The 18502-nt window shown below is 40.3% G+C and overlaps 1 protein-coding gene and 1 long non-coding RNA gene across 3 annotated transcripts; one reads left to right on the forward strand and one right to left on the reverse strand.

Annotated features, from left to right (window-relative positions):
- Positions 1–2011: 2011 nt before the first annotated feature.
- LOC134191442 (uncharacterized) lies at positions 2012–9008 on the forward strand. Its single transcript, XM_062660065.1, has 9 exons — positions 2012–2073; positions 7273–7295; positions 7354–7458; positions 7620–7790; positions 7853–8102; positions 8200–8318; positions 8375–8428; positions 8486–8552; positions 8621–9008. Exons 3-9 carry the CDS (start codon positions 7381–7383, stop codon positions 8746–8748), a joined length of 867 nt encoding a protein of 288 aa, XP_062516049.1. The 5' UTR covers positions 2012–2073; positions 7273–7295; positions 7354–7380; the 3' UTR covers positions 8749–9008.
- Positions 9009–11046: 2038 nt separating this feature from the next.
- Positions 11047–13484, reverse strand: LOC134189430 (uncharacterized). Of its 2 annotated transcripts, XR_009971495.1 has the most exons (3): positions 13378–13484; positions 11679–11851; positions 11047–11623 (listed from the first exon to the last, which is right to left on the reverse strand). It is a non-coding gene; the product is annotated as an uncharacterized LOC134189430 (long non-coding RNA). The 2 variants fall into 2 exon arrangements; XR_009971494.1 differs by lacking the exon at positions 13378–13484 and having other exon boundaries at positions 11679–13162.
- Positions 13485–18502: the final 5018 nt, after the last annotated feature.

Here is an 18502-nt window from a genome sequence, read left to right on the forward strand (position 1 = left end):
TACAGCAACATGTGTACACGCTTCTCCAAGTCTAACCATGCAGTTGCAATGTGTACAACATATGCTGTCTTAATTTTTACAAATCAACCATGAAGTGAGGTGTTATTGCATTCTTGAGAGTGAGGAACCTGAAAAATTTCAGACTGTGGGTAGTCTTAAAATACTCTACACTTACAGGACTTACTCTACTATAGCACAATGCTATGCTATTCATGTTACATTATTATGGCATGTCCACTTTCTTTACATTTCCCAAGTATACAGCACAGACATTGTCACACAAAAAATACTGAACATTAATTAATTAAGAAGAAAACTTGGATCTCATGTCAGTAGATTGTCTACCAATGATTATTGAGCTCTCACATTAAATTGCAACATACATGACTGTATTCTCTTTTACAATTTCCTCACTTAGAGCTGACAAAGATTGTCCGAGAGGTACTGTAAGAAAAATATATATACTCTAACAAAAAATCTTTACTTTAAATTACCACGTAATTACTACTGAGCTTTGCACAACACTTCTAGCTTCCACAACATGTCCACGGACATCTTTCACCCAGTCAATTCTAGACTGGTTGTAAACTTCCAAAGATTTGCATTTGCGGACTCTAAACTGCTTAGCTGTTATTTAAGCTTGTCTGAAGGACTAAATAGTCCCTCCAGTCAGTTCCAGCTTGGCTAAATAGCGAGGTTTCGCATCAGATAGCAGATTGTCGGAGTACTTTGATAGTTTCCTGCTGGCAGGAAGTGTACTAGAGGCGAGGAAGGTCAAAATTTGCTTATACCGACACCCACGCAGGTGTCTCATGGACACCAAAATGGCCGACACTAAAGTGCGTTAGAAAAATGTGACTTCAATGAAAACATAGGGTTGCCTCGGACTCACCGTAGTATTACGCGCAAAACAATCAAAAAAGTGGAGTGGTTCTATTTATAGAAGAAATTTGTAGGGAAGCTTCTGACAAGCTGCAGGTATACCTAAAAGTAAAACTGCATGCATGGAGGTTTCCAGAAAATGTCTAGCGATAAATCAAGGACAAACTGCAGACATTCTACCATAATAATTAGAAGATACAGATGTTTGGCTGCGTAAATAAAACGAGTATAGCCGTTAGTTATTCAGAATACGAAGGTTGCGAACAAAGCAAGCTTCATGCAGAAGTAGGCCTGTACTAGTTAGGTGCATGCAAGAAATCTTAGATAATAAATGCGTACATTAAAAAATTTGGGTACGTAGGCCAAGTCTGAAAAGACTCCTAGATAACAGATTCGCTTCAAACCTCGGCCAACATTTATTTCTCTCTTTCACTAGCACGTTTTACATATACATGTAGTGCACGTCAAGTTGTGTTTCCATTTTCAAAAGAGAACTGAAATCTAAGATATGCTGGTCACACTAGGACTATTTGACACCACAAATATTTAAGCACTCTGGTCTTTTTCAACTGCCACACTTCTTCCTCTAGTATGTTTCTGTTTCCTCACCTACATTATTAAAATTTGAGCTTGACAACAATGACAATTCTCACTGTTCATCCAAACCCACACCACGTTACACAATCGTAGCTAGGAGCCACCTCGTGTACAAAGAGCGTCTTTGTAAACAAATTAAATTACATGTTTCTTCCCGTTGGACTTGCGACTATTTGTGTGTGATGAACCAGTTAGATTAATTAGCAGCTAAGCGCGTGCGTCTTGAGTGTGAGCTTGAGAACAAACAACCACGCCGCTAATGACAGCATTTCGGAAATTCCCTGCTGGTGCAGTACAAATCTGCAATAATACGCATTTATTTAATTATATATATATATAATCCAACAGAAGCTGCAATCGCTGTTTAGAAATCGAGGGAACGACAAAGCGGTTGCAAGATTAGAACCATGTCCTGGGGCGCCACTTGGATTCGTCCGTTTGCATATCAACAGAATATTGAATTACATTTTAATTAGGTGAGTCGCCGCTACTGTCGTGCCAGGTTACCTTCTAGCGTCTTCTATCACCACCCGTTCAATCACGCTCATTCTTCTGTCGATTCCGTAGCAGGTTGCGGCCAACAGTTGATTGAAGGTGAGTAGCGCTCTATGCAGTATTGCTTCATCTCTTCTCTATATCTATAAATGACCTGTCAGTCTGTCTGTCTGTAACATCAATCACTACCGGGACAAACGCCACGAAACAATGCATGAAGACTGCGTTCCACACCACAATGCAAATACATGCTTCGGTATATTTGCACTCTTCGGTATTTAGACGGTCCCCTCTCGAGGAGTCGACCGCTACGTGAAGTCTCGCGATGACGTGACCGCGGTGCGACTTCGAATTTTGACACATACGATCTCCATGCAGTGCTGAAACTACTATCTGGTATAGATAAGCGGTAAAAAGTAGTTGGCGCGCTTCTTTTTTAGTCAAACTCCTGAAATTGCATGTATATATGTATATATATATATATATATATATATATATATATATATATATATATTATAAGACCTACTTTAAAATATATATATATGCCATGAGCAAATGTGATGCGGCATCTCAAACCCAATGCAAGACAACGTATACTATCGAGAATAATCAGTGGTTGAAGGAAGCTGGGGAGAGAGCCAGCGGGTCAATGTAAAGCCTTCTTTTTTCAGAAGATGTGGTTAGCAAACACAGCACAACAATTAATACTTCTGGGGATACGCCATTAGTCTTTCGTCGGGCTATCACAGTACTGTACCATGCATTGCTGGATGAATTAACTGCCCAGTTTGACACACAATTTGGTCGTTAATTTGAGGGAGAGTGGAGGTCAAGGATCTCTACCTGGTACTTCATGTGATTTATTGTGATAATATCTGACAAAGTTCAAGATACCATACTACAGTTCATCGCCATTGAAAAGGATAGCTTGCCAGCAGGAGCCATGGAGTGATGGTACGTTTCAAGCTAAAATCTAAGTCGCTATATGCATATATGCTTGAGTAATCTTGCACGGTCATGGTAAAGCTCCGACTGTCCTCTCTCCAGAAGCAGCCCTAAAACTCCCTGAATCGTCTCTCTGTCCCACAATTGTAGTATTGGTGCGAACTGTTAGCACATGGCCAGTAAGTAGTTGTGAGTTTGAGCGCTCAATTATAGTGCTCTGAATGGGAAAGATACAGTCAGCATTGATGTCCACAATGGGTCAATTAGAGACGTTCTCTGACCTAGCACTTTTTCACGTTTATTGAAGAGTTATCCAGCGATTTAGTAGGGTTTAGCCACGAAACAGTGTTAGTTATAGCTGGTGTTTATATTCAGTTGATTTACGTGGTGTTTGTTTAGTGATAAACATGTTTACAATTGAAATCTGTACGTACAACTATCATTTTGGCAGTATCCTTATTGTCAGCTTATGGTCTATCATTATGTTTCTGGTATGCTTAGCTAGCTATATAGATAGGCACGCTAGAGATACATATATAGTTATTTTCTGTTACCGATTGATTCTTATTTATGATTTTTAAAAATCCATGTCTTCCAATTTTGGTGATTACTGGTTTCCTGTGCACCAGTTACGATACGTAGCGAGTAGTGTATCCGTATTATTCAGAGCTGTGAACAGGCAAGGTTACAAAGTACTCGGATAGTCGACCTCCAATTGTACCTATCTAAACGGTATATCATTGCCTAAGCTGTATTCCCATTTTCAAATAAAACTTTAAGTTAGACAAGGTAATTTGGGCATATTAGGACATTAGCTGACTCTACCATCAATAACAAGAGGGCAATTTGGCCTCTTCAACTGGTCGTATAATACCTACAATATTTCAATTCCTAAAGTGTCAAGATTAACATTAACAACAACAAGACATTATAACCTTCATTCACACACCTACCCACACTAGAACATCTACCATGCGCATTGCATAGCTTTTGAGTGGCAACTCTCGTAGATGATTGAAATTTTGTAAACAATTAGCATCTCTTTCTCAGTTGCAGACTGCCCGGATTGCAAACGACTTGTGACTATCGAGGAAATCGCATAGGGTGCATGAATCATCTAGAATAATTAGCATGCGCGTACGTCGTAAGCATACAAACAGACACACCGCAACTGCCCCTTTTCTGCTAGTGCTATAAAAAAGAGACTAGCTGTGCCTTTGCTGTCTATATATCTAATTAGAAAGAGAAAAGGGCCGATTAGAACTACGTTCTACGACGCCCCTTAGCATTTTAGCTAGACGATGAATCCGACTTCTCATATCAACAGCAAATCCAGTTACATTTTAAAAAGTGAGTGGGCGCCATGCTGTCGTGCCTGAGTGGGCGCTAACCATGCTGTCGTGCCAAGTTCCAGTGTTACCCATTGCCTCCCACTCGATTACGTGAATTCTTCTGTTGACTTCGTAACAACTAAGTTGATGGCACCAGTTGATTGAAGGTGAGTAGCGCTATGTAGTATTGCTCTAGTTTTTGATAGTCACTTGTGCCATTCAATTAAGACTGGGACAAGTTTGCTGGACCAGAGCATGAATGTGGGGCGTGGTTACCCGAACCGAACAATGATAGGTTTGGCGCTATTGTCGCTACCCATGTGTGTTTGCACCGTCTGTATCATGATCAGAGTAATGGCGCAATAACTAGTACACAGCCATAAGACGGCGTTAGTCGTCACATGAAATTATCACAACATTGTGCTTGCATGGACTACCTTGGGCAAATTATGAACGTTGTTGCTTTGCTATATGCATCCAAGTCTTTGCTTTATTGTTTACTGGAGACTCTCGTCGAACAAAAAGACCGAACATAGAGCTACCCTACCCTTGCATGCAGCTCTGCAAAGCGAGATCAATCTCTTTGCGCTTTCACACACATGGTTAACTCTGGTTAACTCGGGTTAGGATAACTCGGGTAGAGTTAGGCTAATATGCAAGATGTCTGTAATCATCATTCTCAAATATGTCACTACAAATTTAGGCGGCTAGGGACATATGCGACGAGGCAAAAATGAACAATTTCAAGAATTACAAGACTTGAAGTCTGACGAACCATCAAGAGTGCGAGTAGTAACGTTCGTTTGGCCAAGAAAGTCTTCAAAGAATCAATGTTGCAACTGAGACGTTGACGGCATTTTTCCGGACTCCTGGTATGATCCGTGATGAGTAAATCTTCGAAGTCCTGTTGTAATGACAACAATTTTTTGCGCTTCTAACATTATATTAATATATCATTATCTTAACGTGCTAGGTTAGGTCTCGCTTAGCCAAACCTTATCTGCCATCGCATTACTTTCGGCAAATATTCTGATTCATAAAAGAGATACTGTTTCACACAAAGTTGATCTGCATTTGCGCTGCAAACTCTAGGTTTGGCGCTACAATTTTTGCTTAGGGGCAGCATTCAGCACCAGATAAGCACCCCTACCCCTTTCGCCATAGCGTCAACTCACGCGGTAAGGTGTGGGTCTCATATGTCTGTCGTTCCAATGTAATCAAGTACTCGTCCGTGACGTAGAATGTTAGAAGTCGACCAAAGAGTTTGGTCGGCGTGCATTCAATCCTATTTTGCCTCGTAATCGACCTTGCATGACCATGTCCGACGCCTGCGAGTGTATGCTTCTAGGTCGTTCGCGATGTTGCGTCCTTCCAAAATACTGTATAGCCATACGTTACCGTTTGTGTCTGTATCGAGATTGAATGTTACTTGCCATGCAAATTCGATCAGCTCCGTCCAATCTGACGATTTTATCACTTTGATAATAGATAGCGGTGCTAATCGTGCAGTGACGACTTAATTCTTCTCGCCCATATGTGACACTGCATCGACTTGCTTGTTTCTATATACGTATACTTGTGCGACATGATTCCTTCCTATAGCATCGCATACATGCATGGTTTACCAGTATGCTTAACATCGACCAGATGGACGATGATCGTCACTGCATGCAGCTGCATGCAGTGATCGTGCCTCGCAATTTTGCCGTTAGCTTGTCTCACTCTTTCCTGTCGACCGGGGTGTCGCGTCTTCAGGCTTATCTGTCGCTTACAGAGTGTGTCTGTGCTCGCTGGGCGCGATTCTTCCCACGTGTTGTTAGACAAAGCTAAAACTGGAAATTTGAATGCTTCGGCTAATCTGCAAATGTCGACTCATTAGCTAGACGTGAGCGTCGTCTCCCTCAATAATAAATTTTAGCGTATATCTATAGCTAGTAATGTATCGCCGTCTGGGTTTCCTTGCTCTGATCACCTATAGTTCTGCAGGACGGTGATACTTCGAATTCGTGAGTAATTGCTCTCATTTTCTCCAGTCTTCTGTAAAATAGGAATTTAGAATTGCCTGGCATTGGAGAATCTAAAGTTGGTCAATTCTAACATGTTGTCTACATAATCTATGCATGGAGTTGTATTTCCAGTTGTGCTTGCTAGCTGGTGAACGCTGCATGCATGGCACTCTTTAATTAAAGACATAATTGGCCACTATCCGCAGACTTGAACCACTTCTGGCATGCAGAAACTTCCACTACTTCCAGCAGAGTTGTCTGACGAGATGGTAGAGACGGTAAAGTATAAATATAGAAACGAAACGGAAAAAATTTCTGCACGTGCGCTTGCGTCGTCTGTTGCAACAGATGTTGATCTTAACTAGTTCAGGCTGTTGTGCTGCGCTACATAGTTTCTTCCGTCACTTCTTCACCCAAATCTCTTCCAGCTCTTCTGCTCCTCTCCTGTTACGTGTAAGAAGCGAAATATATTCTAACACCTCTCATCACTCTTGTGACATCTTCAGCAAAACCAAAGAAACGCAACAGAATATCTTTTATTTCCCCGGAAGAAGACGACTAGAGAACCATGCCCATAAAAAACGCAGCAGAATCTCTTCCATCTCCCTGGAAGAGACAGAAGAGGACAAAGAAACGCGCCCCAACCTAGATGTGCCAATCAGCACCGATAATCTACTTAGACAGTATGTCTGTCACACTCTAGATAAACACTATAATCTTGTAAGAATCCAAAATGCAACACGGATACCTGCATTTACCGGATAGATAACATTTTAGGGCAGCCAGGGATTTCTCGAACTAAATCGAATGTCAAGAATTCTAAATCATCGCAACTATAGCATCTTAATACGGTCAATGAGAGGGTGTGGTTTGTGAGCTTATTGAAGTACATGCGTTACTCTGCTCGCTGATTGCTTTGTAATAACGACATGGTCAGCTCAATCAATCGTATCCGGTTTGAAATAGCTAGTAGATTTCTTCTGGGTGCAGCGATTTCAGAGAACTGTTTCTTGCAGGAATCAACGTCATCGATCTACACGTACAATTTCAGTTGGCACATTGAGTCTAAACGTTTAATCTCAAATAATTGTTCCTAGTTTTGTAATTTTGGAGTGCAAAAAGTTATGTTGACGGGAGTATACATCGCTGCGACAGTATTGGCGTTTCTGCTGAACATCAGATATGTGCAGAGTTCGTATCATGTGAGTTACTTGGTTAGCTAGTATGTTAAGTGTTTTTTATACACGTACGTCAGCGACTCCATCAATCAGCGTTATAATTAATTACATAGAACACATGTACAGCATGCATGCGTAAAAATAGTTTTCGTTTAATTTCATTAATCATGTGTCAAAACTGATAGCGCCAATGCAACGTATGTGATTCTGTTTGCAACCTTTGCCAAAGAGATAAGTATGGAGGACTTGGGTGGTACAGATTTGATGCTGGAGTAACATGCGCGACCATTGACTATCAGTTGAGAATGAATAACCATCGAAGCAGAAGTTATATTCATTGGATTAACCCAAGCCAAGTATGTATACAATAACTATAAGATGTAATACCAGACTTGTAGTAGTAACTTTGTGTTTGTAGATACCTGGTCATGAATTTCAAATATACTGTGACACACAAAATGATGGGGGATGGAATCTCATCTATTCAAGTCGTGACGATTCCACTGGTCGTAACAACATGCAGAGAGGAAACAGATCAACTGCAAACATTCTTACTCCAAAATCAGGAGATGCAAACAAGCGTCTGGCTTATGACGTATTTAAAGCCATAGAAGCAAGCAATGGGGGATACCAGGAAGTTAGGTTGACTGCATTCCCTGACTATGCAAGTACGTTGAGCATTTACAAACTGATTTCTAAGCCCCCTAATGCAATACAACACCAAAATATCAGCATTACGGTATTGATTTGAATGGTCTTGTATAGAACCGTTTTATTACAATTTAATCGACATGTACTTCAACAAAAATCCAACATCAGGACTTAATTTCAGCGAATTCATACATAGAGGAATGGATGGTGGTGCTGCCGGACATGATTGCTCGGTTTGTCTCCACAATATTACAACGTGTACGTTTCTCTAAAGTTCATATTTCTTTAGACTTCTTTCTACGGCAAAGAAACTACCAGCGGCAAACCAATTGCTCTTACATGGGTAACAAGCATCACAGTATATTATCGTAATTTAATGAAAGAAAAGAAATTTTGACAGAAGGACAATGCATTCGTTGCTGGAGCGGTGTCTTCGGGTTGTGCTTATCATAAGGAAGTCTGGAATGGTTAACCTTAGAATGCAAACTTGTTTTGCTTTGCTGTATGATTACCTCCATGCATTTTTGTTTTACAGAGATAAGCACATATGGTGGACACGCACTTGCTCCAGAAGACTGGGATCTTGCTGAACCACACTACCGTCAGACCCCCTCTGCTGGCAGTTGTGGAAATCGCGGTTTCTTTCATATCTACATCCGCTAATCAAAAAGACTTGCAAGTGTTGGACATGCTGCGGTATGCAATCTACGTTACTATTGGTTAGTAGTTCGTTTTGACGTTTGCATGCACTGTGCTGCTGCTGTTTGTTGTAGAACATTTCATGTATATCTTGCTCACATCATGCTAGTGTCTATACTAGTTACTGTTGCGTCGAGTAATTTTTAGAGGTTTGCGTAATACTAAATACGCTGATACTGAAAAGGTGTGAGAGTATTATACAATCACGTAATTATATTACTTTTTGCGTTTGTATACGTTTGAAAAACTAGCAACAGCTGGTCTCATACCATTCATTGTAAACACAGTTACACGATCTAGACATACGTGCAGCAATTCTAAACAAGAGACAACATATTTTCATATCAAAGCCCTACCTTAGAGCTACTCTGTCAGTCCAGATGCAAGTGAAAACCTTCCTTCCGAGATAAAACACTTGAAACCATTCAAAGCAATTTCAAGGACCACACATGATTTTACACAAAAGCACAGCGTCTAGTAGCCATCTACAGCGCTTTTTGCATACCGTCAATTAACTAACTGTGATCTGTGGCGAGCTGCGAATAATATCAAGAAAAACGAGTGCATCGAGTTGAGATGTACGTCAGTGCTAAATTTGCCAAGCCCTACAACATAAAAACTCGCCAGTCGTAAATCTCTTGGAAAGAAAAAATACGAGGTGCTTGCTATTTCAATGCAAAGAAGGCTTTTACACATCTATAGGGTCTTCCTGTATGGTAATACTCTGTACTGTCGTTGAAGCTTCTTGAATACTGTAGTGCCGAGATCCACCCGGACTTCTTCCTGCCTTAATTACTGTAACCTCTCTAACATCACTAACCGAGAACATGTTCTGTTCTTGCAGTAATCCTCATCTTCATTCTCTTTAGGTCGAGAATTGGTTCTCCTCGATACGTTCCTCTTCGAGGTTTTCTTCCTTTCTCCATAAAGAGCTAATCGACTCTTTCTAGTCGATCAGATTATGGGCGTGGTCGAGTGCATACATGGACCATTCAGCGAACTCCTGCATGCCACGATACAGCATAAGACGCATTTATAGACCCAATGCAATGAAAACAGCTTATACATACAGCCCAGATATATAGTACTGCACTGTAACCAGTTGTGTGTCGTTAATGCATAGTATTCCAAAATTTTAAATGCCATGCCAACCTCAAAATTTCAAATTGTTTCCAAAACTACTTTAATTATTTAGAAGACCACGTACTAAAATGTTTGATAGTGAGGAGGCCAGGAACAGCCAAACTGCTGCAGTTGCAACTAAAACCTAAGCTGTCCAACAATCCTACAGGCTTGTACATACAGACTTCCTGCCATTTGGCAATAGCAGAACGAATTAGCCACTACACATCTAGTACTCGAAATATTGACAGTGTAAAAATTAGAGGTTAGACATTGGACATTGCCCTACTACACCATAAGACTCATCAACATCAAAAAATTTAGTCAATGTCGCCGGATCTATTTACGGCTGGTGCCAAAACGGAGGCCCCAAATCGGTCTCCGATGCCACTAGCCTCGGTTCCAAGCGCTTTCCCGTATGTAATACTACACGTGACAGGTATGTGTGGTCAAAAGTAAGAGGAACGAGCGGGAAAGCGTCTGGGCGCATTGCGAGTTCAGGGGCAGGAAAGCTATTAGATCCAAATTATACCATAATCTAGATCGTAATACGATGTAGGTACCTCATCAGACAGTTTCATTCGAATGGCATCGAAGAGTCAGCTGTACATGCTGTACATACTCTGCTCCAGTAAGAAGACAGCACTTGTCACCTGCAATTGACAACAAATAATTCAGTTGAAGCCACAGTCCATTTGCCAAGTCGGTGATGTGTCTGAATTTGTAAGCCTTGCTGAAAATTTGACCAAAATCCTAGCGAAGTACATGTACACAAGCAGTGCATTCTTAAATTTGATATCTGATCAAATTTGGTTAGTATTCAGTGAGAGTATCCATCAGTTTTACACAGTCAGTGTACATTTCTTAATATTGTTGTTGGTAATATAAGTTTAATTATTTGAATACCAGTATATGTGTTTAGGCCTACTACAGTACTGATACTGTATATTATGACAAGTTTTATAGCACTGTATATAATAGTCAAAGTCTAAGCAGTCGTAAGTAAATGTTCATCTGGACACATCATACCTTATATACGTGTTAGTTACAAACGATGCCAACGTTGATCAAGGAAGTTTGCACAGCAATGTTAGTCAGGTTCGACCTCTTCATTCTTTTCTAAGTAAACCCAGTCCTGTGTGCAGCGAGACACATAATTGTACTGATATATACCGTCACAGATTCATTTCAAAAATCTACAAAGAACTCATGCATGCACTAAGCATTCTGACCAGAGTCTAAGCAAGAACAAGTTCAAATCCATATGTTCAGCTCTTGCACTGTAGTGCTCACATCTCTTCATGTTCTCATGCAGCGGTTAGACTGGTAACTCAAACTTCGTCATTCAATGTGACTGTCTCCTCTCTATTAAAATTGCCCAACGCCATGCACGGGCGATATTATTTTTCTCGGTTTGGTACGAGAAACATTTACTGACAGCACTGTTTGATACGATGGACTCTTCCATCGTTTTCTATGTTCATGGAGCACAGTCCTGATTGCCTTCGACATCCAGCAGCAATTGAGTCAACTCAGTCCAGGCTCGCACTGCTTTGCTATATTCGCCATTGCGAGTGCCAAAACAATTAACCTGCTGCAGCAGATGCTTCTCTTGTACCGACAGTCACAGAGGTGATAAAGAGGCTGTCGTACTTCGTCACTTCCTTGCAGCAGAAACCTAAAAACCATCAGCAGTCTTCGTTCACGGTAAGACAGTCTGAACCATAACAAATAATCAGTCATTGGTGCTGTAAAAATTTACTGAAATTTACCGTGGTCAATCTCGTTGCTCAAAATGTAACGTTCCATTTAACTCATATACTTCGCAAAGCCTTCTTGACCCTCCATTTGCAAAGAGTCTGCCATAGATTCATGACACACCAAATCCAAATGACCAATAAAGCTGTTGTTAAAACATGTGCACTTTCCTTTGTTGACAAGCACTCTATACACGTAACAAGTTGATTGAAACTAGATAAACGCTCAGAAACGTTCCTACGGAAAAATTTAAGTTCCCTTAATACAATAGAGTATAGAATTGCAGTAGAACATTCCCAAGGAGTTTGAATTGAGGCATGTACGCGATAATTTCTTCCCACCTTGTTAGTTATAGTCTTGATGGTATGATCGAAGCCTTTGCAAGAACAAACGACCGAAAGCCCGCTAACAGAAGTGAGTTGTAAGATATGACTGTAAGAATCTAAAAATTTTAGTATAACGCTCGCAGATTACCTTCTACATTACGTGTTAGGTTAGTCAATGCTGGCTGTTTGTCACTTTCGTTCTTTTGCTTGTGTATTATCCTTCAATTCAAAAATCCTTTCTAACGGTACCGTAAAAGAGTGCACACTTTGCACTGATGTCCCTACGCATTAACCGTCAGTGCAGATGCAAATTGGACCGCATAGGTCGCCGGAAAGAGACTAACATTTACATACGAAAGACACCGGACCCACCCGCTGCTGTCACTAGTTAACACGTTTTCTACTTGATCTGGTCTATTTTGCATAATGTTTTGCAATGATTGCGACCTTGAGGTATAGCAGTTTTGCAACCTTAGCACCTTCTAAATCTTTTGCGCTGGGTTAACAGTCCAAGAAGCACATCACCCCACTCGTACTGTTATCTAGAGTACAGTAGATGTAGCATAATGCCAAATAGCAACTGCACGTGCAAATCTAAAGCTGCACATGTAACAGACGTCAACTGCTTCGTGCACTGCACTATACATTACAATCTTTAGTCGAATTTTTACACTATTAAAGTCCCACATCGACGTCCTAACAATAAAACAGAGAAAAATCTAGATTCTCTTAGTTGACAACCATGCAAGTAAACAACTCGACTGATAACCAAACGACAGACTTGGCAGTCGCGTAAACATCCTCCCCCATAAAGACATCATCTCTGATAGCAGATAATTCTAATGCACATTCCAGCTCACACAGAAACCGCAACTTTTTTCGAAACAAAGCGTTTGCAAACCAAAGCTAGACAACTCTAGCTGGACATTGTTACAATACAAAGCTCTCTCTGATTGCCTATAGGTAGAATATCTGTAAAACAATTACTTAGCTAATACAAACGCATGGAATGTCTTCACTGCTCGCTCTGTTCTAGCTATGCGGCTTGTAAGAATCGCCTGAATACTCTAGGCTATACTCTTTTGTCTTTCGATTTCTGGATATCTACACTCAACAAGGCATTTTTTTGCTTCGAAGAATTTACAGTCTGCTTCAAATGTATTATCATGAGACTAAACCGCACCATGCAGATCGACCTCCCACTAAGTCCGAATTCAACACTATTGTGGAGATATACAGCTACGCTTTGTTGAGCTCGTTCGCAAGCACTCGACTCGTACGCAGAAACGTCCTGAAAAGCCTGCGTGTCTAGTAGGAAAGAGACCATTTTTGAATTGCACTAGAACGTACTAATTGGTAGTTAGATAAACTACTGTCTCTTTCTTACCTTGACAGTTTCGTGCAATGGAGTAGCATTTGAGCTGCCGAGTAGCGACTCCTATTTCGACCACAATCTGCATGTCGACTCTACTCATAGTAATACATGCAATCCGCGAATCACGTGCTGTGTGTGTGTGTGTGTGTGTGTGTGTGTGTGTGTGTGTGTGTGTGTGTGTGTGTGTGTGTGTGTGTGTGTGTGTGTACCGAATACTGTGCTCTGTTCACGTCAGTTAGTCAGTTTATTAGTTGGCTACAGCTCGTTTATACAATTAAGTACAAGTAGCGTTCGCGTTCCATCTACATGCAAGAGCTGTACGTGTCCCTTAGGGCTCTATTATGTCCGAGTTATTTACTCAGAATATCAGTGGTATAACTGTATTTTTATGAAGCAATTAATTCGTATTGGCTGTATTGGTGTCTAGTGTTGTATGTCTTCGTACAGATAGTTGTTGTCTATTTCAAACTGCATGTCTAAGGAGCTAGCTCATGGTCACGTGTGTGTCATCTGTAGTTTCGAAGCCATGTACTCGGACAATCCAATGGAATGGACTGTACGTGTGGGATTGCCAACTGAGACCTGTGACAGCAAACTACCACCTTGCTAGTAAGGACGTTTTGATTTTCATGTTTTCTTGGTGCCTTGAAGTAAAGCTGTCATGTAGTCAAATTGATTGCTTTAAAGTTTGATAATTAGTTAACGTAGTGATGTATACACTAAAGGAGTGAGTTAATTAAGAAATTTCCGAATAGTGATTATTATAATGATGACGTGTACTCTAATGGTGTGATCGAGGTAATAAAATGTCTGAATAATCAGACATTTCTTAATTCAAATAAAGTAAATATACTTTATCAAATGCAACACAAAGATATGTATGCAAGATAAATCAAATAATATTACATTCATTCCTCAAAGTAAAGAAACATCTGCAGGCAGTCACAAACAAATACAAATATACATTAACCAACAAAGAAGCAAACAGACAATTGACAGACAGACGTCTGATGTACATTCAAACCGACAGACAAACAGAACAATATATAACTAGAAAGACAACAGTGAGTACCAACCGACTTTTTTGTTCCACAGTTAATGTGGTGTGTAAGATTTTTTCAACAAAACACACAGACAGACAGACAGACAGACAGACAGAAAGACAGGCATTAAACTAAAGCTGAACTCAGTAGCTTGTTGGCATTTAGTTAGAAATGTAAGGTAGAGTTTGTGTTTCAATAAATGAAATTCACAGACAGACAGACAGACAGACAGACAGACAGACAGACAGACAGACAGACAGACAGACGGACACACAGACAGACAGACAGACAGACAGACAGACAGACAGACAGACAGTACGGTGGTTTTGGTATGTCATCGGTTCAATCAGTTGCTTCATCAGCCTTCCTGGCTTCGTGGGCTCATGCTTTGAATAAATTGCCCATTCGTTTTCCAGATATAAAACCTGAAATAGACAAAGTTGTCATGTCAACACCCTCTTTTAGCTGTGTAGGTCAGACGCTAAATTCAATTGTACCACCATCCCAGTCGTTATTGGAGATGTTGTCTGAGTCAAAGAGGCTTCAACACAAGCTCTCAAAAGAAAATGCTGAAATGGAAGCTACTTGTTTAATTGAGAGTGCAACTTCACTTCGAGATGGCGCTAGACTTCGCTCTCTGCAAGACAAAGGTGCAGGCTCTTGGTTGTCTGCTATTCCAACTTCAGGGAAGGTCGCTCTTAAACTCTCCGAATTTCGGTTGATGGCTTACCTGAGACTTGAACTTTCCTTGCCTTTGTGTGATAATATTCAGACGTATGACTGTGGACGAGCAACTGGTGACTCAAGCGGATATCACCAGATTACATGCAAAACAGGGGGTGGTCCTGTGTGGTCACATGACGATCATGTCTGTGTGGTCAGAGTGTCTAATCGATCTCAAAATTCAACAAAAGAAGAGCCAAAAGATAGATATGCTACATCTGACAGCCGCCCAGACATTGTTGTTTTTGATACTGGTATTGGTTTCAACGTAGAGTTAGATATAGCACTTGCTCATCAGTGGAGTTCGGACATATTTCCAGCGTCAGCCACTATGGAGGGAACAGCCGCTGCTAGAAAGGAAGATAGGAAGTTGGCTCGCTATGAGAAAGAAAAACATCCTGGTGGGGTGTCTGTGAGAGTGGTTCCACTAGTCTTGAAACATTTTGGAAGATGGGGCAAGAAGGCAGAGACCTTTAGAGATGACTTGTCAAAACGATCAAAAGATGACTTTGGAAAATCAATCAGGGCAGAGTTTAAAGACTATTGGCGTCAAAGAATTGCCATTCAATTGCAACGTTGCAATGCCAATATACTTCTGAAAAAAATCAGTAATGCCTTGTCGGGACAGGCCAAGTGCCCAGACTCGTAGATGTTTTATAGAAAAGGGATCACATGATCCCTTTTAACCAATTAGTAGTTAACTATATATTGTATTTAGTTGTTAGTTGTGTTTTCCTGCTTTAATTATCATAGGACAAACGTAGTTAGCCATTTGCTATTGTATCCTAATTCAAATATGAAAAATATAGACAAACAGACAGACAGACAGACAGACAGATAATTTATTCTTAGACAGATTATACTTGTACATATGCTACGATTTTTGAAATACAAATCAGTCCTTGCAAACAACAAAGTCATTAACTAATGGACTTGACTTTGAATGTCAAATCAAATAATCTATCTAAATCACCATGACTAGGTGGCAGTTTTGAAAGTTCTCTAAGGACAGACAGCCTGACAGAAAATCAGGCAGGCGAACGTACAAGACAGACAGAAAGACAGAAAGTTGCTTCTAGAATAGAACTATATATGTATATACATGAACTTACGGTGATAATATATTTTTAGAACATTGAACATTGAATATCTCCAACGAAATAACTTGCAGTAATTTTTTCTGTTTAGGATGGTGCTGGCAACTGCTAGCAGGAAAAGCAAGCAGCTCAGTGCAACACTTGACGAAGTTGTAGAGGATCTTTCATGCTTATGTAAACTTCTGCAGACACGGTTGCAATCCCAGGGGTAAGTTCTCATCTCTGACATACCTTGACATAATGAAACGTAAAGAGATGAGTGGAGACCCGCACTGATGCCCGGCCGTATTATCGTACTGATGCCCGTAGTATAAAGCTACACGTGGGTACAAGTCGATTTATATTGCATCAGTAGACTAGTATCCTACTTAAATACACACTGTTACTTACAGCAATTTGTTAGTGACATAAGTTATGTAGAAGAACTGATAACTAAGTAGTATAGAAGCAGCAGAGTATCCAGAGGGGATTGAAGGAGTTTGTACAATCCCATCCATGTATATTAGGCAATTCATACCCGTAAATACAATAAACAACTTACGTAGAGACAACAGAAAGCAAGGAAACCATGCATAAAGCCACAAAGATGCTGCAAGGCCGATAGACTGTTTGCATCGGCGTCAATATCCTGACGAGGATTTGCTTTGTGGATGACACTGCACTGCATGGAGACCGAAAGTGTCATTCTCATTATCAAAACAATCAGGAAGTAAAACTTGGTAATGGTATTTAATCTTTAGATATAATTGCATATTTCAGCCATTTCTACCAATAATAATACCAAGTTTGCCGATACTACTGATATTATAATTGAAGTTTTTCTGTTGGCTCGCTCCCCCCTTTGCATTGCTTCTTTGATCGTTAACTGCTGCTTGTCTTGTCTACATCCCTTTTCTGAATCCTTTAGCAGCCTATCCTTGTCATATCGAGTGCCTTCTCTGCAGGAGTTCTCTAGGATTTGAGGTATATTGTATAGGTTCTTGAGCCTGTCCTACCTCTCGAAACGTCTTCTGAGCATATTTACACAACGCCCTACTGTTGTTTACTGATGATACCATAGAATTAGACCAAATAACACTTGCAAAAGACGCCATAATAAAACCACATCCATTGTTAAGCTTTGAGGTCCCAGACTCCCCGCACGAGGTATCGGCAAACAAAATTCTACCGATACTGATATCGATACCGTATCGGTGGAACACTGACTTCAAACTTAGAATTATTATGAATTTGAATCTTTTAATATAATAACGGTACGCTTTAAGTAAGTAGGATGCAAAATAAAACAACGTTGCACTCGTGCGACTGTCGCAACAGCACTACTTCTCGACTTACAATCCTTTCTTTGCGAAATTCTAAAATAATATTAAGAATCGTGGATACCACACTGCAGTGCCACCAAGTTACATTTTATATCTGCTGCACAGTAGCTTCATCATTCAGACTGTGCATGCACTTTCCGTTTTATGTTAGACATCAATTAACTAAAACAGACAACAGTCAGGTTTCTTGATTTCTATATACATTTCTATTCACATTTTTTATTTATATGCACACTTTCTTCTCTACTCAGCTATATGACAGCACGACGACTATCCGGCCGGTTACTACAGTAAATGAGCCTCAGACTGAGGATGTGGTATATATTTACTAGTCAGTGGGACTCTCCATTTCTTTTACCGGTTGTGCATATGTAACGAAGTTGGTTGGCGATGTTTCCCTACTTTTGTAAGCTAAAATGACGTAAAATATCATCACAATAGATTTTTTAATATTGAACTTTATAGAAGGTTGCAGACATCATAATTCGAGATCTCGCCCGTCGTTCATCCTATATTATACAGCAAGACTCGAGTATTACGACATTTCTCTAACTTTGCCTCTTTAATTTGCTACACAAGTTACCGTATTGAAGGATTCTTGCAATATCTGTGTAGCGCAGAATAGAACTTTGATGTCCGACGTATGAAGGAAAGCGCAGAAGTGGACACGCTTCCATGCAGGTTTCGAGCGACGTTTAAGTAGTGAGTACTTTAATTCCCGCTGTGATTCGCACTAAACTTGTTGTAAGTGCCTTATAGACATGAAGTATATCGAACCTTGACTCCACAGTATTCTCTAGCTTATATACACGTAAAGATACTGTCCGATTATTAAAAGTGTCCGGTGTCAATGGCAATGTCCTCTGCGCTAGCCCCTATTTCTTAGGGCGTGGCTTGTTAATATTATTATTTGTAATTAATTAATCTCCGGTTGTTTGAGAATCAAACAGTA

This window comes from Corticium candelabrum, chromosome 1 (assembly GCF_963422355.1).
Source record: "Corticium candelabrum chromosome 1, ooCorCand1.1, whole genome shotgun sequence".
Taxonomy (NCBI): domain Eukaryota; kingdom Metazoa; phylum Porifera; class Homoscleromorpha; order Homosclerophorida; family Plakinidae; genus Corticium; species Corticium candelabrum.

Coding starts and splice junctions, on each gene's coding strand:
- LOC134191442 (XM_062660065.1), top strand. CDS start 7,381: ATGTTGACGGGAGTATACATCGCTGCGACAGTATTGGCGTTTCTGCTG. Junction 7,459..7,619: donor ATGTGCAGAGTTCGTATCAT/GTGAGTTACTTG, acceptor CAAAACTGATAG/CGCCAATGCAACGTATGTGA. Junction 8,553..8,620: donor TCATAAGGAAGTCTGGAATG/GTTAACCTTAGA, acceptor TTTGTTTTACAG/AGATAAGCACATATGGTGGA.